Raw genomic sequence first — 27,966 nt, forward strand, 5'->3', positions numbered from 1 at the left:
CAATACTATAATTTTTCGACACGCCCGCTGTAACACCCTGGTCCAATAACATGTACATATTGTCCGCTCTGGCCCAATCCAACACATTGGGCCTCACGGCTTTAAAACGCGTCTGCATGTATTGGATTCACATCTTGCTAATAAGCCTCAATCACTCCCTCTCCATTTCCGATATAGAATTCAGTTCATTCTTGCCCCATCGCTATCCCTTAGGGCTGCTCACTCCGGCGCCACCCGCTCCGAACGGGTCGTTACACCCGCAATTCCCACGAAAGAGTAAAAATTGATTTCATTCAAGATAGCAAAAGTACATAACAGTGCAAAAACTAGTGCATGACGATGCAGAAACAGTCAGAAAGTATATAAATACGCAAATATTAGGGAAGGGAATTAAGCAATCTCATTTCCATCCCAAAATCTCTGTTTCAGCTGTTATTTGATTCATCTGTTTCAGCTGAAGAATCATCGAACTGCAGAGGCTGTTCTGTTGGTTCTCTCACAAATTGTCGGCTACGTGCAATTCTAATTGGCCTTCCCATCAATTCCTGCAAATGAAGCATTTTCAAGGTTATACTCTATTTCAATCAGTCTTTTAAGAGCATCTCCAGTACTTACCTTTCCTGAAAATGTAGAAAGTGCATCATCAGCTTCTTTTTTAGTCTTGAAGGCAACGAATCCGTATCCAGAAGGCCTTCTTGGATTATCACTATTATATACAATTTCAGCAGAAACAATATTAGCGCCTTCAGCATCAAACAACTCCTTAATATCTTGGGCCTTGGCTTCAAATGGCAAATTTGAAACAAACAAGTTGAATGTTGGAGCTTTCTTGAATGGTGGGGGTGAAGGTGAAGGTTTTTTCTTTCTTAACTTAGCATAATTCATCTTCAAACAACGACCTTGAAATTCCTAAACCGGCAATTACAAGAAAATCAAAATGATGGAAATATGAAACCCTAATTAAACCCTAAACCACCCACAAATGGATTGGACTTACAAAAGATTCGAGATTTATAAGAGCATTATCTGCCTCCTCAGGAGATCCCATTGTGACAAACGCCAAACCCCTGTTTCTGCTCTGGCTATGCATTGAAAGCTAAACAATACACAAAATCAAAAAAACATAAGTGGAAAGTGAGATGAAAAATGAAGTGAATTGAATTGCAGAGAAAAGAACCTCAACGTCTAAAACGGTCCCAAATTTCTGAAACAAAGCACGAATGTCATCAGTGGTACAAGTCCAAGGAACATTTTGAGCAAGCAATCTCGTTCGAGAAAATTCACCTTCTTTCCCCTTTTCAGTATTTGTTCGGAGTTGAGGTTGGTGCTCGGAGGAATCAACAACTGGGTCTTGAGTTGTGGAAGAGAAATGCAAAACCAAGTGACTGGTTCGTATGCGATTATGAAAAAGAGACAGCGAGAATGGAAGGAAACTCACATAATGGTTCGACTGTCTGCTGCCAACAAATGATGGAAGATGTGTTTTATGATGTGTTGACGGTGAACAGAGATGAAGGGAAGCCATGAAAATTGGGGATTTCTCTCGCTTCTGCGACTAGATTGGATAAGGAGGAGGACAAGCAAGACTTTTGGGAACGATGTCGTTTAGCAAAACCTCAAACCTGTCTTCCATTGTGGTGGAGAAAAACTTGTTAACCTGACCCACTGCTTTTGGTTTAGGTTCGGTTTCGAATATACGAACCGTTTATATTATTTTTATATATATTTATATTATGTCAAATTTTATTATTGATAATCAACATGTTTGTTACAAGGATAAATGGGGTGGGGACAGGGCCGATCCTGAGATTTTAGAGGTTCGTGGGCGAATTATTAAATGGGGCCCTAATAAATAAATGGTAATAAAAAAAATAAGTAGAAAAGTAAATTGTATAAAAGAATATTACTTAAAAATGACACTAATATCTAATAAAAACATTTTATATTGTTTTAAGTACCCAATTTTTTATACAAAATGATGTCTATGGGCATTTCTAGAAGTAAATTTCTTAAATTTAATAAATTATGAAATAGTTCTAATAGATTTTATGTTCTTTACGATACAAAGCATGATAACAGAAAAATGAAAATCCAAATTTGAAAATCACATCATTTAACGAGGTTTAGCGCATAAGTTCTTAAAATTGGAAGATTTTAATACGCTTTTTCCAAATTGCTTTTGAAGACCGGGTAAATCAAAATCTGATAGGGATTCTCAAAGACAACAAAAAAGGCTATTAGTAATTGGAAGTTTCAGATTGAGGTGATTAGAAAACAAAACTGATTATATAACTGATGAATTGAGAAGATGAACTGAGGATGTAGCATAATATTATTGTTTAATATTCTTTGGGATTGAAGTGTGATTAAAAAAGGGAGAGATAAATTATAAATTTTTGTTGGGATTGATAGGTGGGAAAGATAATTATAGAAATACTTTGAGATAAATTAGGGAATTGACGCCAAAGTTTTTATTAGGAAATTTGGAAAGAATCCGAGATAAATTATGAAATTTAGAAAGACTATTTAATGACTGATGTCAATATTTTTTATTTGGAAAAACTAATTTGGAAAGAATCTAATGCCAACGTTTTTAATCAACTATAACATTTTTTTTTGAATTTAATCAAGTATAATTTAGGGTGAATTACAGAAAAGTCATAATCAAGTGTATATTTATAATTTTCTCATAACTTAATAAAGAATTTCTTATTTTGTCATATTTTTCAGTTTTTCAACACCTTTGTATTTCACTTTTCCGTTTTTTTCCAAAATTATAATTTTTGAATAATAAAAAATTACTGAATTTGACAAAATTAGAAATAAAAGTATGAAATGATCAAAACACAAAATAGAAATTGCTTAAATGTAAAATAAAATTTAAACTTGATTTTTTATGTAATTTCTTCTATAATTTAATAGGTACTAATACATTACTATAATTGGAGCCCTTCTCATCTTTAGGCCCTGGGCAGGCGCCCCTCCTGTCCATGCTCAGGAACGGGCCTGGGTGGGGATAGTGATAAAAAAAACTCAAAGTTTATGGTTACATCTATTTTTAATCAGCACCTTTGTAGTTTAAAAATTTATAAAATGATATATCGAGGTTCATTATGTTAACAAACACATGTCAAATTGACTAACGGTGTTAAAAAAAAGTCAAAGGAAAAAGTGTTAATTTAGTCTTTATATTTATTTATTTTATAAATTAGCCTCTTTATTATCTAATTATCACAAACAAACCCCGAAACAACAACAACAACAACAACAACAACAAAGCCTTAGTCCCGAAATGATTCGGGGTCGGCTAACATGAACCATCATATAAAACCGTGAAAATCAAGTCGTGTCAGCGACACAGATTCGCTCCCTCCACTCCGTCCTATCCACTACCATATTTTCCTCAATTCCCAATAAACTCATATCACTCTCGATCACCCTCCTCCAAGTTTGCTTAGGTCTTCCCCTACCCCTCACCACTACATCCCTTTGCCACTCTTCGGTTCTCCTAACCGGCGCATCAAGCGCTCTACGTCTCACATGGCCAAACCACCTTAGTCGGTTTTCTCTCATTTTATTCTCAATAGATGTAACCCCTACTTTTGTCCTAATTATTTCATTACGCACCCGGTCCTTTCTCGTGTGACCACACATCCATCTCAACATACGCATCTCCGCCACCGACATCTTATGGATGTGGCAGTGTTTCACTGCCCAACACTCCGTACCATATAACAATGCTGGTCTAATTGCCGTCCGGTAGAATTTTCCCTTCAATCTATTAGGCATGCCGGGATCACAAAGGAAACCCGTAGCACTCTTCCACTTCGACCAACCAGCTTTAATCCTATGGGCAACATCTCCATCTACTTCTCCATCCGTTTGGATAATAGATCCTAAATACCGGAAGCAATCCGAGGCCTGAACAACTCTCCCATCTAGGGTGATTGTCCCTGCCTCCCTACTCCTACGGCCGCTAAACTTACACTCCAAATATTCTGTCTTACTTCGACTCAACTTAAAGCCTCTAGATTCTAGAGTTTGCCTCCATAGTTCCAACTTCATCTCCACTCCTTCTTTCGTCTCATCAACCAACACAATATCAAACTCACCATCTCTCTTCTCTCTCTTCCTCTTCCTCTCAAGCATAAGCCTAGGGGTGAACTCGAGCCGAACCGAGACCGAACAGAGGTAGGCTCAGCTCGGCTCGAGACGTGTTGAGATCAGGTTCGGCTTGAGACATGTTGAGATCGGGCTCGGCTCGAGCTTGAAGCTCGCTGAGCCTGGAACTTTAGAGCTCGGCTCGATATGGGTTCGGCTCGAGCTCGAAGCTCGTTTTGATTTTATTTAAAAACAAACAGTTTTAAATACACTTAATTATACTATAATTAACATTTTATTATCTAAATTCAGCCTTATACCGAATTTAAACTCCAAAAAACAAATACAAACATACAATCTACAACAAATTTAAACAAAATAACAAGATTAAACAAATATAGAATCTAACAAATTCGAATTTAATATGTAATCTACAACCACAAAGTTTCAAATTTGCCACAAATTCAACAAGTGAAAGAAAAACAGTCCTTCGTAGAACATAATCTAATAATCCAATTATAGACAATCGGAAGAATGATTTCAATTGGTCTATCTTTATCATCATCACCCTGTAAATATGATTATATTGCATTGGTATATGATAATTAACTATAATACATAAAAAGAAATACAAAACCATCAAAAATGAAATAAATATACTTACTTTCTTGAAGTCCTTCAATCTATAAGTTGATTAACACCAATCTGTCGTGCAAATCAACATTTGCACTGAGTCTGGTGTCAATTTAGATCGATAAGTATCGATAACCCAACTTCCGGCGCTAAATGTAGACTCAGAAGCAACAGTGGTAATAGGAATAGCTAAGATATCAGCTGCCATTTTAGATAAAACACGGAATTTGTTAGATTTATCCTTCCACCACTCCAAGGCATCAAACGCATGTCCTTCATTAATACAAGTTCCTTCCTTTCGATCTCAACACGTCTCGATCCGAGCCGAGCCTACCCCTGTTCGGTTTCGGTTTGGCTCGAGTTCACCCCTAGGCTTATGCTTGAGAGGAAGAGGAAGAGAGAGAAGAAAGATGATGAGTTTGATTTTTTATTTTAGTTTTGGGGTTTGTTTGTGATAACTAAATAATAAAGGGGTTAATTTATAAAATAAATAAATACAAAGACTAAATTAACTATTGTTCTTTTGACTTTTGATTTTTTTTAACACCGTTAGTCAATTTGGCATGTGTTTGCTAACGGAATGAATCTGAATGTACCATTTTGTAAATTTTTAAACTACAAGGGGGCTGATCGAAAACAGATGTAACCACAAGATTTATTTTTATACTTTTCCCTTATTTATATCACGTTTGTTTTAGAGATAGAGTGAGGAGATAAGAGTTTTATTCCTCAAATCTTATACCTAAGGTATCTCCAACAGCCTTCTAGTTTGACTCTTAAGTTAAAATTTAAGGATAGAGAGTTAAAAATCAGCTCCAACAACCTCTTAATGGCTCCTTAAATTACTAAGAGCTTGTTCATCCTCTTCATTAATAGAGAACCTCTCTCCACCTCTTACGAGTCGTTTGGTATTCTATGGGGATAGGGATGAGGATAAAGTTTGGGATAGGATAAGAATAAAAACTTGGGATAAGGATAAAAATAAGACAGAGAAGTTTATTATCCCATGTTTGATATGTAAGATGGGGATAAGGATAAAATAATTCATTTTACTATATTACCCCTATCCAAATTTAAATAGGAAGTATATATTATTACAGTGTTAACATGGACTGGAATTAATTAAATTTAATCTATCAACCTAATTTGAGAAATACTTGAAACACTGTATTAAATTTTCAAAATATAAAAAATGGAATAATTAATATATTTAAGATGATAGATTAAACTTATTATAAAAAAAATGATAGATTAAATTTAATTAATTTTATTCTATATTAATACTATAAACAGGATTTCGGATGGGTGTTAAAAGACTTTCGGTGGAGTCTGACAATTTGGAGGCTATCAACAGGATTTCGGATAGACATGCTGTTTGTCTTAAGAGTCAGAATCTCATTAAAGCCATCTTGAGGCTTCGTCCTGCCTTCGATTCTCTTACCTTCTCCCATATTTATAGGGAGCAAAACCACGTGGCGGATCGCTTGGCAGCTGCTGGGCATGGGGGGATGTTAGGTGTTTCTACCCTTTCCGTTCCTCCTTCTTTTCTGTTACCTTCTCTTCTTGAGGATAGGATTGGGGTCAGTCTTCCTAGACTGATCCCGGGTTAGGTTTTTGTTTGTTTGTTTTTTTTCTTCCCTTCTTACCAAAAAAAAAAAAAATACTATAATAATACATAGATAAACTTAGGTTTTTAAAAGTTTAAGATTAAAATTATCTTAAGAAATATTTGGAATACCCTACTAAATTTTCAAAACATAACCAATGGAATAAATAATAAAATTTGAGGGACAAATTAGACTTTTCCATCTAAATAAGTTATCATCATGCCTTATACCACCCCCTCCCTCCTTATCTTTAGCGGGATAAGAGGTTTATCCCTCCCTTGTCTCACTCTCTTCTCTTCCAAACAAACACGAGATAACTTATCTCGTTTTTTATCTCTATCCCAACTCATATATCCCTTCTAACAGTGTCTCCTTACGGGGCGTTTGGTATTTTATTGGGATAGGGATAAGGATAAAGGTTGGGATATAGATAAGGATAAATGGTTGAGATAAGGATAAAAATAGGACAGTCGAGAATTATTATTCAATGTTTAGTATCTGGGATAGAGATATAGATAAAATAATACATTTTACTATTTTAACCTTATTTAAACTACATAATATTAATTTGAGGGATAATTAAGATAAATTTTTCTATCCTATTAAAATCGTAGGAATTTATCTCACCTCCTTATACCACCCTCATGGGTATAGAATTTGAAGGATAAGAGGATTATCCCTCTTTTTATTATTATTATTATTATTATTATTATTATTATTATGCTTTAATAGAAACAATCATATGGTCGTGTCATAATGTCATGTATTAGTCACTACTAGTACTATCTTTTCTTAATTAATGTATAAAATGACATTGAAAAAAAAAGACATTTTTACTTTTCAAATTGATGTCAACACTCCATTTAAGATGTCTGCTTGGATTATTAGCTTCTCGACAACTTGACACTTGAACCATCATTTTTTAAGAAAGAAATAAATAAATAAATATATATATATATATATATATATATATATATATATATATATATATATATATATATATATATATATAGGCATAATACATCATTTCTTTGGTGAATTTGTCCAGATAAAAACTTGATGATTGCTTCCTAAACTTTCAAATTGTTCCAATAATCCTTTAAATTGATATAAAATATTCAATCAACTTAGCTTCTTAAACTTATATAAATTATAATCAATTAATCATTCGGTTGTAAAAAAACTAAATTAAATGCGGAAATATATTACCAGCATTTTAGAATGTTATTACATAATATACAAAATAGATTAAAAGACATTAAAAAAGAAGTTCTTATCCGCCTTTCCTTTACTATCCTATCTCCTTCAATCCTAGCACCCTTATCCTTCAGCGCCTCCACCTCAAGTCTTGTCAATACATCCACCTCGACATCAGCAACCGGACGACCGACAAACACACTTCCCTCAAGCGCCTCGTCAACACTCGCAGTCAAGACACCCCCCATGTTGCGTATAACCTGATTCGCATCCTCAACCGAACTAAAAAAGGCAAAGGACTTGACGTCGTCTCGTACACTGAGCTCGGAGGAAGGAACCCCTCAACGAACTCACTCATGTCGAAGTCCATGCTAACTTGACTACTCTCGGGAGCTGCACACACACACACACACACACACACACATATATATATATATATATATAACATCATAAAAAAGCACAAGTATAATTAGAAAATTTAGTCCCGGACACTCACTCACCGTGAAGAGCCACCATTACCTTAATGGACTCCAGCTCGGCCAACTCACCCTCCGTAAAATTGTGACCTTTCTTCCACGCATCGAACATCTCCTCGACCAACCAGCCAAATGCGCCAACCGCCACTGATTCCAGATGGCATACCCAACAGATAGATAATATCTGATCAGCAGGTCAACATCCTTTTTATTCTTCTCATCATCAGGCAAGCCCTTCAAGAATGTCACTAATCTTGACTCATGCCCGAGTAGCTCCCTCTCGACCAACCACTGGGAAGAATCCAGGGGGTTTGCATTCCAACGCACTCGACATGGGAACTCGCTGTCTCACCAAAAAGAAGTGATGCCTCCAGTCCGGCAGCTTATCCGACAAGCCCCCAATGGCATTAAATTTGGCGTGGGAGACTAGTAAAGCGCATAGAATGCAACCAACAGCCATGAAGAATAGCGGGCTCTTCATCGGTTTAAAACATTTATGAAATAATATACTCGTCGCCCTAAAACCTTGAGACCGGTAAAGCGCATAGAACGCAACCAGCATCCGCCAGCCATTTGGATGAACCTGTCCTAAGCACAAACTGAACTCTTTCATTACCTCGACAAAAAATAGAAGCAAAGGCAGTCGCATCCCAGCCTCAAATTGTTCCTCATACACGATCATCCCATCTGAAGCAGTGGCGTCATTAGCTCGCACATCCACAGACAAGTCATTGATCTCGTAGGGCATTCCTATCCGATACGCCGCTAACAATGATGTAAGATCCTCTTTCATAATTATCGAGTGGGCTCCCTCTAGCGTTTAACTCTCAAGTCTCCTCGACCTCTTCGTCCGGTCATAGTGCAATCCGTCTGATCTAGGGACACCTGATCCACGTGACCACACCTTCTTACACGTCCGCTCATACAATATGCCTAAATCTTTTTCGCCACTAACCAGATACCCAGAAAACATGACGACAACTTCCACTGTGCCCGACCTCACGCCCCCTACGGGCATCAGGATCGAAAAAGGAAGACGGACTACGAGAGCACTCCGAGAATGAACCTTTTTCGCTCTCGAAAACTCCACATCTTTTACCTTTCCGGTCTTTGCTTTCTCTGGCGAACGCGACCAGAATCCTTTAAGGCGAAATCACTGGGAGTAATGGAAGCCAACTTCACTGATTGCTCCGGTGAAGAATCACCAGACATAATCACACCCACAAACACACTCCAGACTATACTAACGCGCAAAGACAAGCAGGAGGGTATAGAAGACTGACATCGTCTTCGCAAAACAATGCTAGAGAAGCTGAGCAACCACAACGCAAGCAAATCCTCCTCCCCCAACAAAAAGCGAAGCACCAACAACAATGAAGACTGACGGGCGATTATTTCTCGGGTAAATTTCATCAATGGTGTACAACATTTGCCTCATTTCACACTTTGGTGTACAACCTTCAATTTGTCTCACTAATGTATACGACCTTATAGGTGACCTCCCACTTTGGTGTACGGCCGGTAAAAATGCCCAGTCAACGTGCCAACTCATCATTTTCATTCAAATAATTAGTAAAGTGGGACCTACAAATTAAAAAAAATCATTTTTATCATTTCCCTATTTTACCCTTATCCCTCCATCTCTTCATCTTTTTCTCACTATTTCTTTCTCACTCTTCAAATTTCTTTCTCTCTCTAACCTCTCTCTCTAAATTTCTTTCTCTCTCTAACTCACCCCTCTCTCTCTCTCTCTAACAAAAAAGAATATATTTGTTCCTGAGCTTCGATTTTCCATTTCGCATGACTTTGATTTCGATTCTCTTTTGATTTCTTTCTCACTTTACTAATTATTTGAATGAAAATGATGAGTTTGCCAAACAGTTTGTTTCGAGGGGGTCTACTTTATAAGGATATGAGCCAGGTCCAACCCAAATCAACCAAATTAGAAGCATATGACACACCAAAGGGTTGCCCTCCATCTATAAAAGGAGCTCACTAACCACTAAAAGATGTCTGCCTACTTTCTCTCTCTTATTTACTACTTTATCTCTCTATCCTTTTCGAGACTAACTTGAGTATCGGCGTGTTTCTAGGGACCGCTCCATTTTTTATAAAAAAAATAAAAAAAAATCTTAAATAAAATATAATAAAAAAATAACATAAATGTAAGAAAAACAATAGATTGAATATCGAGAAAAATAAAATAAAAAAACATGTGAAATGTCTTAAAAAAAACATGTGAAATGAAGAAACGGTACAACAGCAAAACAATAAAAAAAATTGGTAAAAATAACTAAAAATTTAAAATAAAGGCACAGTGCAACAATAAAAAAAATTATACACCAAAATGCCCTTCTAAAACTGATATTTTATGTAAGTCACTCTAAAATACATTGATTAGGGTCGTTTGTTTACTTACTTTCCATTTGATATTTGTCTTTTCATTTTGAAAGGTAGAATTTTAAATGTTTAATTAGATACCTCATGTTTACCTTTTAGAGTTGAAAAATAGCTTTTTATAAAAACAGAGAAACTCTGGTTTTTTTTAGAAAAATATTATTTTCTAAGGCAAATAGCAAACAATAAGTAGTGAAATGGATCCTTAATAATGAGTTAGGCATTGTGTGGGGTGGGGTGATAGGGAAAAGCCCAATGTAGATAGAAATTAACCTTAACCCACTAATAATAGAGAAAATGGGCTAAATGGACTTAAACTTAATCTAAATTCCAAGGAGTTGAGTCACTCTCAAAATGCCAAGTTTTAGGTGTCAAAATAAAAGCAGCCATTGCATTGGCATTACCCTCCCCACCTACCAACTTGTAACATGTCATGTCAGTCATAGACCCCATTTTAAATTACATCATTTCATGCCTATATGTTAGGAACTGGTCCCTCTTTTCTTTTTTATCTTTTTAGTGAAGAAATTATCATCAAACTCTTGCTTTTTGTTTTTTGTTTTTTTATCTTCACTTATTTTAACATTTAGTATTAAAAATTTATTATATTAAATCTCAATTAATTATAATTACACATATTAAATTTCCAATTAATAAGATAATTGGAGTTTTAGTATATACAAAAAAAAAAAAACTTTAATTGGAAGATTATTTATCTAAAGGTATCTGACGAGTCTTGAACTGATAAATGAGATAAACTAAAAAGAAGTATATAAGAGATTATAATTAATTAAAGTGAAAATAAAAAGCTAAAAGCATGGGCAGAGCCAGCCTAGGGCTCGGGACGCTGGAGCCCTCCCAACCACCTGTTCCACCCTTGAGTACTGGTTGTTTTTTCCCTTGTTACTCCCCCAAATATTAGAACATATAGACTCTATGTAGTATTATTTTATGTTTAAAGGTAGATTTGATAGTTAAAGATGCATGTTTCTATTTAGGACTGTAAATGAGTCGAGCCGCTCATGAGCGGTTTGGTGGCCGGCTCGATAAAAGCTCGGTTGGACTCAGGTCGATTTGTAAACGAGTCACTTGTGAGCACGATTTACTATCTCGGTTCGTAAACGAGTCGAGCTTGAGCATGCCAAAGCTCGTCTCGAAAGCTCGCGAGCAGGCTCGATTAGAACATTTATGAACAAATTTTAGTTTTGTAGAAAACTATATAGTTTTGTGTTAGTTCACAAATATCTAAACTTAATATTATTTCATTTGCTATTAGATAAGTTCATTCATAGACATAATAAATGAGTAATAAACGAACTATTTGTAAGCATCTTGTTTATTTATTCATGAACTTTGCTTGTGAGTTTGTTTATGTACACAATTAAAGAGTTATTTGCGAGCAAAATTCACAAATATAATTAACGATTTACTCACAAACAATTTATGGTTAGATAATTTTCTTAATAAACCAAGTTCAAAGAGGATTTTGGGCTCGAAACAAGCTCGAAGCTCGGTTCGAGCTTGTTGAGCAAGTCAAAGCTCGGCTCAGGCTCGAGTTCGTTAATTTTATAGCAAGCTCGGCTCAGGCTCGGCCTCGTTAATTTTATAGCGAGCCGAGCTTGAGCAGGTCAAAGCTCGGCTCGGCTTGGCCCGATTACAGCCCTATTTCTATTTAAAAGGTTCTAGTTCAACTCCCACCAATCTCATTTTATTTTAAAATTCTTTTATTAATTTTAACTTAATTTTTCCATAATTATAAAAATATGGTATCATTATTAATTAATTTAAATAGACTCTTTATTTTGATATCACTTATGAATCATTTTTATTATGTCCTTTCTATTAAAAAAATCAATTTTTTATTTTTAAAATTCAAATAACTTAATTTTTAAATTAAATTTTAATTTATGAAAATATCAAAATTTTAAAACTAAAAATAAAAACGGTAAAAATGTTACAATTTTTTATAAACTAGCATTGAACTAATAGAAAATTAAATATGTTTCCTCTTTTTACATTTGATATTTTTAATGTTTTAGTGAACACATCAAAACGATGGTGTTTTAACGTGTTGGAAGTTAAAAAATTTATATGTACGACTAAAATTAGCCTCTAAAATTTAAATTTCTGGTTTTCCACTGACTAGAAGTATTAAGATCGAAAGACTAAAGTTGTTGTGATAATGATTTTTTGGTTTATCCGTTAGTTTAAAATAAACACGTTTGTGTTAAAGAAAAAGAAGATTTAAAATGAAATGAAATTGAAGAGAGTTGCGTGCTGGGATTATATCCATGAATATTCTAAATAAAAAAAGAAAAAGAAAAAGAGTGGATAATGTTAATACATCTCAGTTGAAGTGGCCACCTAGCTAATTATTATTTTTTAATTTTATTTGCCAACTTGCTATACCAGTTGTCACCATATGTCTATGCAACAAAATGTTCTATTCAATTAGTTTTACATTTCGTGTTAAATGTTTTAGATTGCGTCTAATCTAAACATCATTACTATTGTTAGCGATATTTTGCGAATATGCTAATTTCAACCTTGTCACGTGTGGTTAGGGTGCGGGCGTGTCAGAGAAATTATTTCTCAATTATTAAAGACGGTTAAGTTTATAGAATTGCGCGCCAAAACTTGAAATCTAAACAAAACGATTGGCGAGGGACGCAAGGATTGAAAAAAAGTCCCTCTTGGGTCTCTAGCGCCGTTATAAAAACTTTGCTAGATAAATTATTTTATTTAAGCTAATGCGGGTAAATTGAAGACGAGAAAATAAAGGAATTTAAAATGCGAAATTGACACAAGATTTGGTGAAAAATCGGTATTTTATTGATTGAATAAGTGTTTGAAACATGAAATTGGAAATGAATTACAATTGAAGTACTTCTATACTAAACATATAGCTAATTCAATTGAATTGGAAAAACAAATCAAATACGAGGAATTGAAATGCAATTAAAATAAAAATTGGAATTCAACAACAAACTCGGAGCCACAATAGCTATCTCGGATTGATGTTGAATTTTTGCGTCGGCGTGAGGTCCTTGGAGAGCTGCAATCGGTCGGGCCCGTACGGTATGTGCTTGGTGCAATGGCAAAACGTTGGTAGGCAAATGGGGCAGATTTAGACCTTAACTTCGGGAAGTTCGTTTGGGTGCTTACGAATGCGGAATTGGACGAGTAAATAGTGTAAATTGAACTTCAGAATGTCAGGAACAACTTTGTATAAGGGATCGAAGGCTAAAACAGACTTTAAATAGACGTAATTGAGGATTGAAAATGACTGGACGAATCTGGAAAAATCTGGGGAGAATAGCTAAAAGAATTTGGGCTAGAAATATCAGCTTGTAACTATAGTTTCTGGGTACGGAATTGGGAAATTAAACATACTAGATTGAAATTCAGGACGTTAGGAACAACTTTGTCGAAGGGATCGACGGCAAAAAATAACGTTAAATGGACGGAATTTGGTTTTGAAAAAGGTTGGACGAATCTGGAAAATTAACTTGAAAACAGAGTTTTAGCTAGGAATTGAGCAAATTTAAGGCTTGGAATGCTAACTTGAATTGGAAAACTTGAAAAGAAACTTGAATTAAGGCTAAAGGAGGCTTAAAAGAGGGATTGAAGCTAAGAAAAAATGAAGAACAAAAGGAAGAACTTGAAGAACTTAAAGAACTTAGGAGCTAAGAACTTGAAACTAAGAACTAGAAAAGAGAGAGCATTGAAAGGGACCTTTAGAGAGGGGTTTGTGTTTGTGTTGAGTGTGATTTTTTATGAAGGGGAGGGGGTCTATTTATAGTATTTTGGAGTGGCATTTTGGTAATTTTTGAGTGGTATTTTGGTAATTAGTCACCAACTAACTTAACTAACTCCTTAACTTCCTCCAACTACCAATGCCACATCATCCCACTACCTCAACTTCCATTAACTTCCATTGACCAATTCCAACTGCTGCCGAAAGAGAGTTTACGCCCCGCGTATGTCCGACTACGCCCCGCGTAGTGCAGCTTCTAGAGTTGGCGCGTTTTGTTGATGGTGCATACGCGTGGCGTCTCTGGTGTCACGTCCCGCGTGAAGGAGTACGCCCTGCGTGTTGGTGGATACGCCCTGCGTATTGGAGCTTCTGATCTTGGAACACTCTGCGAATGCGTCTTACGCGTGACGTATTGGCAAGTACGTCCCGCGTAAGAAAGTACGCCCCGCGTAACGTGAAGGACGCGCTGCGTATTTGAGTTTTTGACGTTGATTTCTTCGGACGCCTTGTTTACGCGCTGCGTATTGAGGACACGCCCCGCGTGGTGCCAGACTCTCTCATGGGTTGAAGGTTAGCTTACACGTGTATTTTTCATTATTTTCTAGACAAAAATAGAAACTATACCCTAAATTAAACATAAGCTTTCTATATACATAAAAATAAAATTTATTTTATTTTGGGCCAACAATTGCCCCCCTCTTTTGTATATAAATTGACTAGAATTGAAAATTTGTACACAAAAGAATGTATTTAGGATTTTTTGAACCTTTTTTTTTTTGGTGAAATTTCTTTTATTTTTGTTTTACCAATTGCATCAATCTTCTGGAGGCTTCGACTCCGTTTGAATAGGTTTTGAATGGTTTCTCGGTTGCCCGGACAACTTCCGCGTCCTCTCCTTTCCAAAATAGAAGGAGTTGGTGCAAAGATGATGGGATGCATGAGTTGGAGTGAATCCAATCCCTTCCTAAAAGCGCTTGATAGCTTGCAGTTGAATTTACTACGAAGAAAGCAACCGTGGTGGTGTGAGAGCCAATGGTGAGTCCAAAGGTAGGACACCGTATGTCTTCGTGATTTCTCCCGTGAAGGCTGAAACGGATGCCTCTGATGGGATTATGTCTTGCTCCGATTTGCCTAGGGCCAAGACCGTCTTCATTGGTATGATGACAGCTGATCCATTGTCGATGAGCACTCTGGATATTGTTTTGGCATCTATATGAGCCTTAACATATAAAGGTTTATTGTGGCGAGTCATCCTTGGAGTGGGCTTGTCAAAGTAAACCCTCCTCATGGCGTCTTCGACGGACGCCTTCGGTGTTGGATCTTCTCGCTCTTTGTGCTCGAGCTTAGGGGCTTCCTTCTTAGTGCCTTCACCTCTAAAATTTGAAGGTAAGGTCAAAGAGGTGGTTGCACAATCTGTCTGGATGATGAAATCCCCCACACGGATTTGGATGCTCTTTTCTTGGTTTTTCCCTTTTTCTTTCGCATTATTAGAGTTAATGCTGGATGATTCCCTTTGACTATTTCTTTTCTTTGCCTCTCTTTTTCTTTCTTTTCTTTTCGCATTTTTTGAGAGAGGTCTTGGGAACTTCTTATGGTTGATTATCTGCCACTGGTCGATGGGTAACGTCTTTGGAGGCTTCACAAAACGTGGTAGCCGTTGCTGCGTATCTTTCTTCTTTGAGCCCTTCGAACTCTCCTTCGACTTAGATGTTGATGATATCGCCTTTGGTACCCAAACTCGCCGGGTCCTTGGGTTGGAACACTCTTTTCCCTTGCCCTCCCCACACTAGTGAAGTGGCATTGATCATGTTGGCTACCGGGAATGGATCATCATCGATCAACATGCTTTCCTTCTTTTCCGGGAATTGGAGTATCCCGCGGTTTATCCTATCCTGCACGGCATTTCTAAAACTAAAACAAGTTTGAGTATTATGGCTCCAGTTGTCGTGATACTTGCAATAGTCTCGTCCACGTATTTCTTCTTTAGCTGGAATCACATGTCTAGGTGGTAGTGTGATGAATTTTTCCTTCAACAAATAATCGAAGATTTCTTCCGTCTTTGAGACGTCGAAAGTGTACTGAGCGGTTGGACTCCTTTTGACTACGTCTGGTGTCTTAGGGTTCTTTAACAAACTGGGGCACATCCGAGATCCGGTGTTTGCTAAATCGGCAATAGCTACCTCATGTGTTTGCATATTTTCTTGATAGCTCCCCATAGTGCTCTTTTTCCGCCAATGATCCTCCTTCATCAACTCTTCGTACTCAGATACTTTAGCTACCAACTCATAATAATCATGGAAGTCGATCCCTTGGAATTTCTTTCGGTTTTCGAATTCCAAGCCTCGTTGAGCAATTTTTACAAACTCGACTTCGGGAATGTTGATTCGACATCGATGTCGCATTTTCTTAAATCTATTAATGAAATTTTCAACCGGTTTCCCATGTCGCTGCACTATATGGGAAAGTTCTGCCACATAGACCTCGGGTTCCGTTCGATAGAATTGGTTATGGAAAAGCCTTTCCATTTGTTCTCATCCATGAATGGACCCGGATGGCAAAGTGGTGTACCAAGAGAACGTTGGTCCTGTTAATGATCCTGGGAATAGGCGTAAGCGCAACATGTCGAAGTTCATAGCCATGCTCAAACCACTGCATTGAAAGGTGAAGCGTGCCACATGCTCTATGGTGGATTGCCCTTCCTCTCCTGAAAACAAGGTGAAATCAGGGACTCTAAAGTTGTGAGGTAAGGGATATAGTTGATCGTACTGCGGTGGATACGGTTTTTGGAACTCGGGTTGGTACACCTCTCTTACGGCTGGCCCATAAATCTCTTGGACGATGTTTCTTATGCGTTGGGCCTCTCCCAAGTTGTTGGCGGGCTCCATGCGTGTGTGCATCGTCCGTTGTGGGTGAAAGCCGGTTCCTCTCCCATTGCCCCCCATATTATGAGTATGGTTTTCCTCATAGTATTCAGCATGGTTACTAGGCCCGATATGAGACCTGAACTGTTGTTGAGGTGGTGAGACTTGAACGGGTTCTGGACTGATCCTATCACTGCGCTCATTAAACCTGAGGTTTTCTTCTCGAATTGGTGGAGGAGTATACCTCTCACCGGCGCCTGAGATCGGCGTTCCTTTTCCGTTGCCTGCCGGTCCTTGAGATGTTGACTTTTGTGAGAATAGCTCGGCACATTTTTCCGAGATTTTGTCGATCTCTCCGGTTAAATCGACAATCCTCTCCTCGAGAGCCGGAACCTTATTGGAATTGTTTACCGCCTCATTGCTGGTTTTGAATAGGGTCTCATTGATAGCTTGCATTGCGTTGCATATAACCTCATGATTCTCTTTCATGGTTTGTGAAAATCCATGTAGGAATTGGCTGATTTGCTTCTCCATACTCGCTAATAGTGGTGTTATGTCGAATATGGGTGGGCCTTGAGGTGGTTGTTGGCTTGCACTTCCTCTATTATTCACGGTCTCGGCTACAAAGCCTTCAGGCATTCCGGGCTCATTGTGATGATCTCGGTTCTGATTTTGACTCTCTTCGGATTCCATCGGAATCCGATCTTTTCCGGTGTTCTTCCTAGGCGGCATTCTCCGTGAATACTTATAAGCGAAAATGATGAAATTAAGTTAGTAATCTAATATTGAAAAAAGAAAGAACAAGAAAATAAACAAATGGAATAAAAGCAAAGCATAAAAGATAAGTGGAAAATAAAAAAATTTAAATAAATGTGAATCGGGTTATAAAGAAAAGTTTTGAAATTTTTGGCAAAGCCTAAATAAAAGTAGTTGGTCTCACTGGGCGTGCCAAAAATTGTTAGCGTTAGCTAATAAATTTTGGTAAGGTAAAGTGGGGCGAGAAAAAAAAATGAGTCGTGTTTATATAAAAAGGGTATTGAAATTTTTGGCAAAGCTTAAATAAATGTCCCACTGGGCGTGCCAAAAATTGTTAGTGATATTTTGCGAATATGCTAATTTCAACCTTGTCACGTGTGGTTAGGGTGCGGGCGTGCCAGAGAAATTATTTCTCAATTATTAAAGACGGTTAAGTTTATGGAATTGCGCGCCAAAACTTGAAATCTAAACGAAACGATTGGCGAGGGACGCAAGGATTGAAAAAAAGTCCCTCTTGGGTCTCTAGCGCCGTTATAAAAACTTTGCTAGATAAATTATTTTATTTAAGCTAATGCGGGTAAATTGAAGACGAGAAAATAAAGGAATTTAAAGTGCGAAATTGGCACAAGATTTGGTGAAAAATCGATATTTTATTGATTGAATAAGTGTTTGAAACATGAAATTGGAAATGAATTACAATTGAAGTACTTCTATACTAAACATATAGCTAATTCAATTGAATTGGAAAAACAAATCAAATACGAGGAATTGAAATGCAATTAAAATAAAAATTGGAATTCAACAACAAACTCGGAGCCACAATAGCTATCTCGGATTGATATTGAATTTTGGCGTCGGCGTGAGGTCCTTGGAGAGCTGCAATCGGTCGGGCCCGTACGGTATGTGCTTGGTGCAATGGCAAAACGTTGGTAGGCAAATGGGGCAGATTTAGACCTTAACTTCGGGAGGTTCGTTTGGGTGCTTACGAATGCGGAATTGGACGAGTAAATAGTGTAAATTGAACTTCAGAATGTCAGGAACAACTTTGTATAAGGGATCGAAGGCTAAAACAGACTTTAAATAGACGTAATTGAGGATTGAAAATGACTGGACGAATCTGGAAAAATCTGGGCAGAATAGCTAAAAGAATTTGGGCTGGAAAGATCAGCTTGTAACTATAGTTTCTGTGTACGGAATTGGGAAATTAAACACACTAGATTGAAATTCAGGACGTTAGGAACAACTTTGTCGAAGGGATCGATGGCAAAAAATAACGTTAAATGGACGGAATTTGGTTTTGAAAAAGGTTGGACGAATCTGGAAAATTAACTTGAAAACAGAGTTTTAGCTAGGAATTGAGCAAATTTAAGGCTTGGAATGCTAACTTGAATTGGGAAACTTGAAAAGAAACTTGAATTAAGGCTAAAGGAGGCTTTAAAGAGGGATTGAAGCTAAGAAAAAATGAAGAACAAAAGGAAGAACTTGAAAGAACTTAAAGAACTTAGGAGCTAAGAACTTGAAACTAAGAACTAGAAAAGAGAGAGCATTGAAAGGGACCTTTAGAGAGGGGTTTGTGTTTGTGTTGAGTGTGATTTTTTATGAAGGGGAGGGGGTCTATTTATAGTATTTTAGAGTGGCATTTTGGTAATTTTTGAGTGGTATTTTGGTAATTAGTCACCAACTAACTTAACTAACTCCTTAACTTCCTCCAACTACCAATGCCACATCATCCCACTACCTCAACTTCCATTAACTTCCATTGACCAATTCCAACTGCTGCCGAAAGAGAGTTTACGCCCCGCGTATGTCCGACTACACCCCGCGTAGTGCAGCTTCTAGAGTTGGCGCGTTTTGTTGATGGTGCATACGCGTGGCGTCTCTGGTGTCACGTCCCGCGTGAAGGAGTACGCCCTGCGTGTTGGTGGATACGCCCTGCGTATTGGAGCTTCTGATCTTGGAACACTCTGCGAATGCGTCTTACGCATGACGTATTGGCAAGTACGTCCCGCGTAAGAAAGTACGCCCCGCGTAACGTGAAGGACGCGCTACGTATTTGAGTTTAGGACGTTGATTTCTTCGGACGCCTTGTTTACGCGCTGCGTATTGAGGACACGCCCCGCGTGGTGCCAGACTCTCTCATGGGTTGAAGGTTAGCTTACACGTGTATTTTTCATTATTTTCTAGACAAAAATAGAAACTATACCCTAAATTAAACATAAGCTTTCTATATACATAAAAATAAAATTTATTTTATTTTGGGCCAACAATTGCCCCCCTCTTTTGTGTATAAATTGACTAGAATTGAAAATTTGTACATAAAAGAATGTATTTAGGATTTTTTGAACCTTTTTTTTTTTGGTGAAATTTCTTTTATTTTTGTTTTACCAATTGCATCAATCTTCTGGAGGCTTCGACTCCGTTTGAATAGGTTTTGAATGGTTTCTCGGTTGCCCGGACAACTTCCGCGTCCTCTCCTTTCCAAAATAGAAGGAGTTGGTGCAAAGATGATGGGATGCATGAGTTAGAGTGAATCCAATCCCTTCCTAAAAGCGCTTGATAGCTTGCAGTTGAATTTACTACGAAGAAAGCAACCGTGGTGGTGTGAGAGCCAATGGTGAGCTCCAAAGGTAGGACACCGTATGTCTTCGTGATTTCTCCTGTGAAGGCTGAAACGGATGCCTCTGATGGGATTATGTCTTGCTCCGATTTGCCTAGGGCCAAGACCGTCTTCATTGGTATGATGTTAACAGCTGATCCATTGTCGATGAGCACTCTGGATATTGTTTTGGCATCTATATGAGCCTTAACATATAAAGGTTTATTGTGGCGAGTCATCCTTGGAGTGGGCTTGTCAAAGTAAACCCTCCTCATGGCGTCTTCGACGGACGCCTTCGGTGTTGGATCTTCTCGCTCTTTGTGCTCGAGCTTAGGGGCTTCCTTCTTAGTGCCTTCACCTCTAAAATTTGAAGGTAAGGTCAAAGAGGTGGTTGCACAATCTGTCTGGATGATGAAATCCCCCACACGGATTTGGATGCTCTTTTCTTGGTTTTTCCCTTTTTCTTTCGCATTATTAGAGTTAATGCTGGATGATTCCCTTTGACTATTTCTTTTCTTTGCCTCTCTTTTTCTTTCTTTTCTTTTCGCATTTTTTGAGAGAGGTCTTGGGAACTTCTTATGGTTGATTATCTGCCACTGGTCGATGGGTAACGTCTTTGGAGGCTTCACAAAACGTGGTAGCCGTTGCTGCGTATCTTTCTTCTTTGAGCCCTTCGAACTCTCCTTCGACTTAGATGTTGATGATATCGCCTTTGGTACCCAAACTCGCCGGGTCCTTGGGTTGGAACACTCTTTTCCCTTGCCCTCCCCACACTAGTGAAGTGGCATTGATCATGTTGGCTACCGGGAATGGATCATCATCGATCAACATGCTTTCCTTCTTTTCCGGGAATTGGAGTATCCCGCGGTTTATCCTATCCTGCACGGCATTTCTAAAACTAAAACAAGTTTGAGTATTATGGCTCCAGTTGTCGTGATACTTGCAATAGTCTCGTCCACGTATTTCTTCTTTAGCTGGAATCACATGTCTAGGTGGTAGTGTGATGAATTTTTCCTTCAACAAATAATCGAAGATTTCTTCCGTCTTTGAGACGTCGAAAGTGTACTGAGCGGTTGGACTCCTTTTGACTACGTCTGGTGTCTTAGGGTTCTTTAACAAACTGGGGCACATCCGAGATCCGGTGTTTGCTAAATCGGCAATAGCTACCTCATGTGTTTGCATATTTTCTTGATAGCTCCCCATAGTGCTCTTTTTCCGCCAATGATCCTCCTTCATCAACTCTTCGTACTCAGATACTTTAGCTACCAACTCATAATAATCATGGAAGTCGATCCCTTGGAATTTCTTTCGGTTTTCGAATTCCAAGCCTCGTTGAGCAATTTTTACAAACTCGACTTCGGGAATGTTGATTCGACATCGATGTCGCATCTTCTTAAATCTATTAATGAAATTTTCAACCGGTTCCCCATGTCGCTGCACTATATGGGAAAGTTCTGCCAGACAGACCTCGGGTCCCGTTCGATAGAATTGGTTATGGAAAAGCCTTTCCATTTGTTCCCATCCATGAATGGACCCGGATGGCAAAGTGGTGTACCAAGAGAACGCTGGTCCTGTTAATGATCCTGGGAATAGGCGTAAGCGCAACATGTCGAAGTTCATAGCCATGCTCAAACCACTGCATTAAAAGGTGAAGCGTGCCACATGCTCTATGGTGGATTGCCCTTCCTCTCCTGAAAACAAGGTGAAATCAGGGACTCTAAAGTTGTGAGGTAAGGGATATAGTTGATCGTACTGCGGTGGATACGGTTTTTGGAACTCGGGTTGGTACATCTCTCGTACGGCTGGCCCATAAATCTCTTGGACGATGTTTCTTATGCGTTGGGCCTCTCCCAAGTTGTTGGCGGGCTCCATGCGTGTGTGCATCGTCCGTTGTGGGTGAAAGCTGGTTCCTCTCCTATTGCCCCCCATATTACGAGTATGGTTTTCCTCATAGTATTCAGCATGGTTACTAGGCCCGATATGAGACCTGAACTGTTGTTGAGGTGGTGAGACTTGAACGGGTTCTGGACTGATCCTATCACCGCGCTCATTAAACCTGAGGTTTTCTTCTCGAATTGGTGGAGGAGTATACCTCTCACCGGCGCCTGAGATCGGCGTTCCTTTTCCGTTGCCTGCCGGTCCTTGAGATGTTGACTTTTGTGAGAACAGCTCGGTACATTTTTTCGGGATTTTGTCGATCTCTCCGGTTAAATCGACAATCCTCTCCTCGAGAGCCGGAACCTTATTGGAATTGTTTACCGCCTCATTGCTGGTTTTGAACAGGGTCTCATTGATAGCTTGCATTGCGTTGCATATAACCTCATGATTCTCTTTCATGGTTTGTGAAAATCCATGTAGGAATTGGCTGATTTGCTTCTCCATACTCGCTAATAGTGGTGTTATGTCGAATATGGGTGGGCCTTGAGGTGGTTGTTGGCTTGCACTTCCTCTATTATTCACGGTCTCGGCTACAAAGCCTTCAGGCATTCCGGGCTCATTGTGATGATCTCGGTTCTGATTTTGACTCTCTTCGGATTCCGATGGAATCGGATCTTTTCCGGTGTTCTTCCTAGGCGGCATTCTCCGTGAATACTTATAAGTGAAAATGATGAAATTAAGTTAGTAATCTAATATTGAAAAAAGAAAGAACAAGAAAATAAACAAATGGAATAAAAGCAAAGCATAAAAGATAAGTGGAAAATAAAAAAATTTAAATAAATGTGAATCGGGTTATAAAGAAAAGTTTTGAAATTTTTGGCAAAGCCTAAATAAAAGTAGTTGGTCCCACTGGGCGTGCCAAAAATTGTTAGCGTTAGCTAATAAATTTTGGTAAGGTAAAGTGGGGCGAGAAAAAAAAATGAGTCGTGTTTATATAAAAAGGGTATTGAAATTTTTGGCAAAGCTTAAATAAATGTCCCACTGGGCGTGCCAAAAATTGTTAGTGATATTTTGCGAATATGCTAATTTCAACCTTGTCACGTGTGGTTAGGGTGCGGGCGTGCCAGAGAAATTATTTCTCAATTATTAAAGACGGTTAAGTTTATGGAATTGCGCGCCAAAACTTGAAATCTAAACGAAACGATTGGCGAGGGACGCAAGGATTGAAAAAAAGTCCCTCTTGGGTCTCTAGCGCCGTTATAAAAACTTTGCTAGATATTTATTTAAGCTAATGCGGGTAAATTGAAGACGAGAAAATAAAGGAATTTAAAGTGCGAAATTGGCACAAGATTTGGTGAAAAATCGGTATTTTATTGATTGAATAAGTGTTTGAAAAATGAAATTGGAAATGAATTACAATTGAAGTACTTCTATACTAAACATATAGCTAATTCAATTGAATTGGAAAAACAAATCAAATACGAGGAATTGAAATGCAATTAAAATAAAAATTGGAATTCAACAACAAACTCGGAGCCACAATAGCTATCTCGGATTGATGTTGAATTTTGGCGTCGGCGTGAGGTCCTTGGAGAGCTGCAATCGGTCGGGCCCGTATGGTATGTGCTTGGTGCAATGGCAAAACGTTGGTAGGCAAATGGGGCAGATTTAGACCTTAACTTCGGGAGGTTCGTTTGGGTGCTTACGAATGTGGAATTGGACGAGTAAATAGTGTAAATTGAACTTCAGAATGTCAGGAACAACTTTGTATGAGGGATCGAAGGCTAAAACGGACTTTAAATAGACGTAATTGAGGATTGAAAATGACTGGACGAATCTGGAAAAATCTGGGCAGAATAGCTAAAAGAATTTGGGCTGGAAAGATCAGCTTGTAACTATAGTTTCTGTGTACGGAATTGGGAAATTAAACACACTAGATTGAAATTCAGGACGTTAGGAACAACTTTGTCGAAGGGATTGACAGCAAAAAATAACGTTAAATGAACGGAATTTGGTTTTGAAAAAGGTTGGATGAATCTGGAAAATTAACTTGAAAACAGAGTTTTAGCTAGGAATTGAGCAAATTTAAGGCTTGGAATGCTAACTTGAATTGGGAAACTTGAAAAGAAACTTGAATTAAGGCTAAAGGAGGCTTAAAAGAGGGATTGAAGCTAAGAAAAAATGAAGAACAAAAGGAAGAACTTGAAAGAACTTAAAGAACTTAGGAGCTAAGAACTTGAAACTAAGAACTAGAAAAGAGAGAGCATTGAAAGGGACCTTTAGAGAGGGGTTTGTGTTTGTGTTGAGTGTGATTTTTTATGAAGGGGAGGGGGTCTATTTATAGTATTTTGGAGTGGCATTTTGGTAATTTTTGAGTGGTATTTTGGTAATTAGTCACCAACTAACTTAACTAACTCCTTAACTTCCTCCAACTACCAATGCCACATCATCCCACTACCTCAACTTCCATTAACTTCCATTGACCAATTCCAACTGCTGCCGAAAGAGAGTTTACGCCCCGCGTATGTCCGACTACGCCCCGCGTAGTGCAGCTTCTAGAGTTGGCGCGTTTTGTTGATGGTGCATACGCGTGGCGTCTCTGGTGTCACGTCCCGCGTGAAGGAGTACGCCCTGCGTGTTGGTGGATACGCCCTGCGATTGGAGCTTCTGATCTTGGAACACTCTGCGAATGCGTCTTACGCGTGACGTATTGGCAAGTACGTCCCGCGTAAGAAAGTACGCCCCGCGTAACGTGAAGGACGCGCTGCGTATTTGAGTTTTTGACGTTGATTTCTTCGGACGCCTTGTTTACGCGCTGCGTATTGAGGACACGCCCCGCGTGGTGCCAGACTCTCTCATGGGTTGAAGGTTAGCTTACACGTGTATTTTTCATTATTTTCTAGACAAAAATAGAAACTATACCCTAAATTAAACATAAGCTTTCTATATACATAAAAATAAAATTTATTTTATTTTGGACCAACAACTATATAATTTAATTACATCCAACTAAAATTTTCAAAATAAAAATACGGATAAAATACAAATTTATCTTTTTAACTTTAATATTTTTAGTGTAAGAAGCAATTTTATTTAGACTCAAACAATGGTATATGGAATAATTATAGATCCGAATAATAGAATAAAACAAGATTCTTACATAGGTTAAGAGGTAAAGCCACGATGAACCTCAAAGGGGTGTTGGTGCACCCCTCAGTCGTCAGATTTACTTATAGGGGTGGTTGAAGGCTAAATTGCATTAATGGTCATTAAAGTTTGAGATTATTTTTAAAAAAATCATTGAATTTTATCTATTTTAATAAAGTCATTGAAAATTTATTTTATTTTTTCAATCAAGTCACACAAAAAATAAGTAATTGGAATAGTAAAAATTTACTTTTATATATAACATGACAACACTGTGAATTAGTGATAGATCTAGAATTCACTTTCTCTCATGATTTATGGTTGCTAAATTAATATTTTTGATGTTTTTACATAAAAAAAAGTTAAAAACCCGTACACAATTTCCATGGAATTAACCACATTAGAACATTGATATTCCATAAAGAAAAATGTTATGGTTGTCATATTAATCGCAATTGATGATGTTATTCTATAAAATAAATAAAATTGAAAAATCTTATACTGAAATGTTAGCCAATAATTATGAAAGTAAAAAATGTAATGATACATAATTCACTGATACTTTAAAAAAAAAAAATTCCAAAATTACTCCTGGCTAAGAATTAAAGGAAAAATCAAGCCCAAGAATGAAGTTTAAATAAGCCAAGAGCCTTAGCCAGCCTTAAGGATAGAAAGCATAAATAAATAGCTAAGAGCCCAAAACCAAGAACTCTATCTAACCTCATATTGTTCCTTGGCAAAACCACAAGTGCCCATAACAACCCTCCAATTAAGAACCCTAAACTCTCAAACAAAGAAGGATCATAAGGAATTACATATGGATATGGATAATTAGACCATGATGTTATAACAAATGAAATCCCCAAACCCAACAATGTATTAAACATAGGAACAGCATAGCAACCTGATATAGCCACTTGTGCTCCATCTCCCCCTCCATTCACAGCCATTGCCACATTTGCTATCAAATCACCAACTGAATTACCCCATGCTAGGACTGTTAGCCCTAAAACTGAAGGGTCTATTCCAAACACATACCCTATTGAAACTAGCAAAGATACTAATTCCTCAGCAATTATGTAAGTCCATGTTACACTCATTAAGAATCCACCACCAAGCCATAGGCATAAGCAACTCTTTGGTGGGCTGCATTTTTTAGTAGTAAGCAATGCAACACTGCCGAGACTTATGCCTATGAATCCTGCTGTTCCGTAGGTGATCAGGCAGGTTTTCGAGCCGCCGGAATCGAATAATGCAGCTAATAGAATTGGTGCTAATGTTACTGAGGCAACTGCGTATGTTTTAGACCATTTATCTTCACTCACAACAGGAATAGTCAATCTTCTTGGCAAGTATAAAGGCAGCTCCAAAATACTACACAATGTTGCACTTTTCGCTACGAAAACCGGATGTTCATCATCAACATAGCCAAGTAATGATATGCCTAATTCCTCTACGTCTAAAGGGTTGAGTTTGTGTTCTCTTGTAGAGAGGAAGTGCATGAAGCAAACAACACAGACATAGAACAAATATACAGAAAGAAAACAAATGGAAGCCCAGAGAGTGATTTTTCCTACACTAATGATCAAAACAAGAGTAAAAAGTGAGAAAAGAAAGAAGAAAACGTCCCGAATGAAGCTGCATTTATCGATAGAAACGTCTCGAGGACTCATGATTATGCTTATGACTCCAACAACAGCACTAGACACAAAAAATGCTCCACCTAGTATACTATTCAGCCCAAAATCACCGTTTTTGGAGCTAGTAAACGAAACAATACTAGCAAAAACATCCGGTGCACCGTTACCGAGTGAAAGAAGAGTGACACCAGCAATAGCAGGAGAAAGGTTTAAGATATTGGACAAGTTTTCTAAGGAGGAACAGAAGTATTCTGCAGCTGTGTTTCCTAATAGATAGAATAAAACAGCAAGCCATGCTGATAACATGACATAGCCTAGTACAGGAAATTTTCCAAAAGTGCAGTAAAATATTTGGAGATAGTTTATATACCCTTTTGGTCTGCACCCAGAATTAGACTTGATAAATATACACTTGAATTTGGAATCTGTGTGGTCATGAAGTCCAGTGCAGTCATTGCCTTGAACTGGAACCCGAACCGGTAAGGAACGGTGTGTGGTTGTGTGTGGTTGATGAAGAAGATATGAGATTGTGACATAGAATATGAAGAGGAAGAGAAAGGAGGAATTAAGGAAAAGAGTGAGCTTTTTGGATATGAAACTTACCATTATTCTAGGTGTTAAATGTGCAAGTGATGAAGTCCATAAATTTGAGAAATTATGGTGGGTGATTTACTGTGTTTTTGGATGGATTAAGGTTTAAATAAAAGGGTATGAAAAGAGTACAAAAGTTCATTCTTTTAGGATGGACAAGTAGTGTACAAAATGATATAGTTAATCCTACAATATCATATATACTAAGGCACCACAATGCTTCACTGTTTCTGCCAAATACATCTAATACTTGTTCTATATACGTAAACTACTGCCAACTAACTTTATTTTATTTAGAATTATCAAAACATTTAATGAAGCATATGATA

The 27,966-nt window shown here is 37.8% G+C and overlaps 2 protein-coding genes across 2 annotated transcripts; both read right to left on the reverse strand.

Moving 5' to 3' along the window:
* Positions 1–271: 271 nt before the first annotated feature.
* On the reverse strand, positions 272–1,682 carry LOC136207459 (28 kDa ribonucleoprotein, chloroplastic). The gene is made up of 4 exons (XM_065998713.1): positions 1,178–1,682; positions 998–1,096; positions 616–909; positions 272–545 (listed from the first exon to the last, which is right to left on the reverse strand). The coding sequence occupies exons 1-4, from the start codon at positions 1,523–1,525 to the stop codon at positions 426–428; spliced, it is 861 nt and encodes a 286-aa protein (XP_065854785.1). The 5' UTR covers positions 1,526–1,682; the 3' UTR covers positions 272–425.
* Positions 1,683–25,965: 24,283 nt separating this feature from the next.
* Positions 25,966–27,723, reverse strand: LOC136206931 (cation/calcium exchanger 1). The gene has a single exon (XM_065998143.1). The coding sequence runs from the start codon at positions 27,650–27,652 to the stop codon at positions 26,021–26,023; it is 1,632 nt and encodes a 543-aa protein (XP_065854215.1). The 5' UTR covers positions 27,653–27,723; the 3' UTR covers positions 25,966–26,020.
* Between the last annotated feature and the right edge of the window lie 243 nt (positions 27,724–27,966).

This window comes from Euphorbia lathyris, chromosome 9 (assembly GCF_963576675.1).
Source record: "Euphorbia lathyris chromosome 9, ddEupLath1.1, whole genome shotgun sequence".
Taxonomy (NCBI): Eukaryota; Viridiplantae; Streptophyta; class Magnoliopsida; order Malpighiales; family Euphorbiaceae; genus Euphorbia; species Euphorbia lathyris.

What these genes read in the sequence shown, in the direction of transcription:
- LOC136207459 (XM_065998713.1), bottom strand. Translation starts at nt 1,525, where the DNA reads ATGGCTTCCCTTCATCTCTGTTCACCGTCAACACATCATAAAACACAT. An exon ending in GGACCGTTTTAGACGTTGAG is followed by an intron (nt 1,097 to 1,177) that starts GTTCTTTTCTCT and finishes TGTATTGTTTAG; the next exon opens with CTTTCAATGCATAGCCAGAG. An exon ending in TTATAAATCTCGAATCTTTT is followed by an intron (nt 910 to 997) that starts GTAAGTCCAATC and finishes TTGCCGGTTTAG; the next exon opens with GAATTTCAAGGTCGTTGTTT.
- LOC136206931 (XM_065998143.1), bottom strand. Translation starts at nt 27,652, where the DNA reads ATGGTAAGTTTCATATCCAAAAAGCTCACTCTTTTCCTTAATTCCTCC.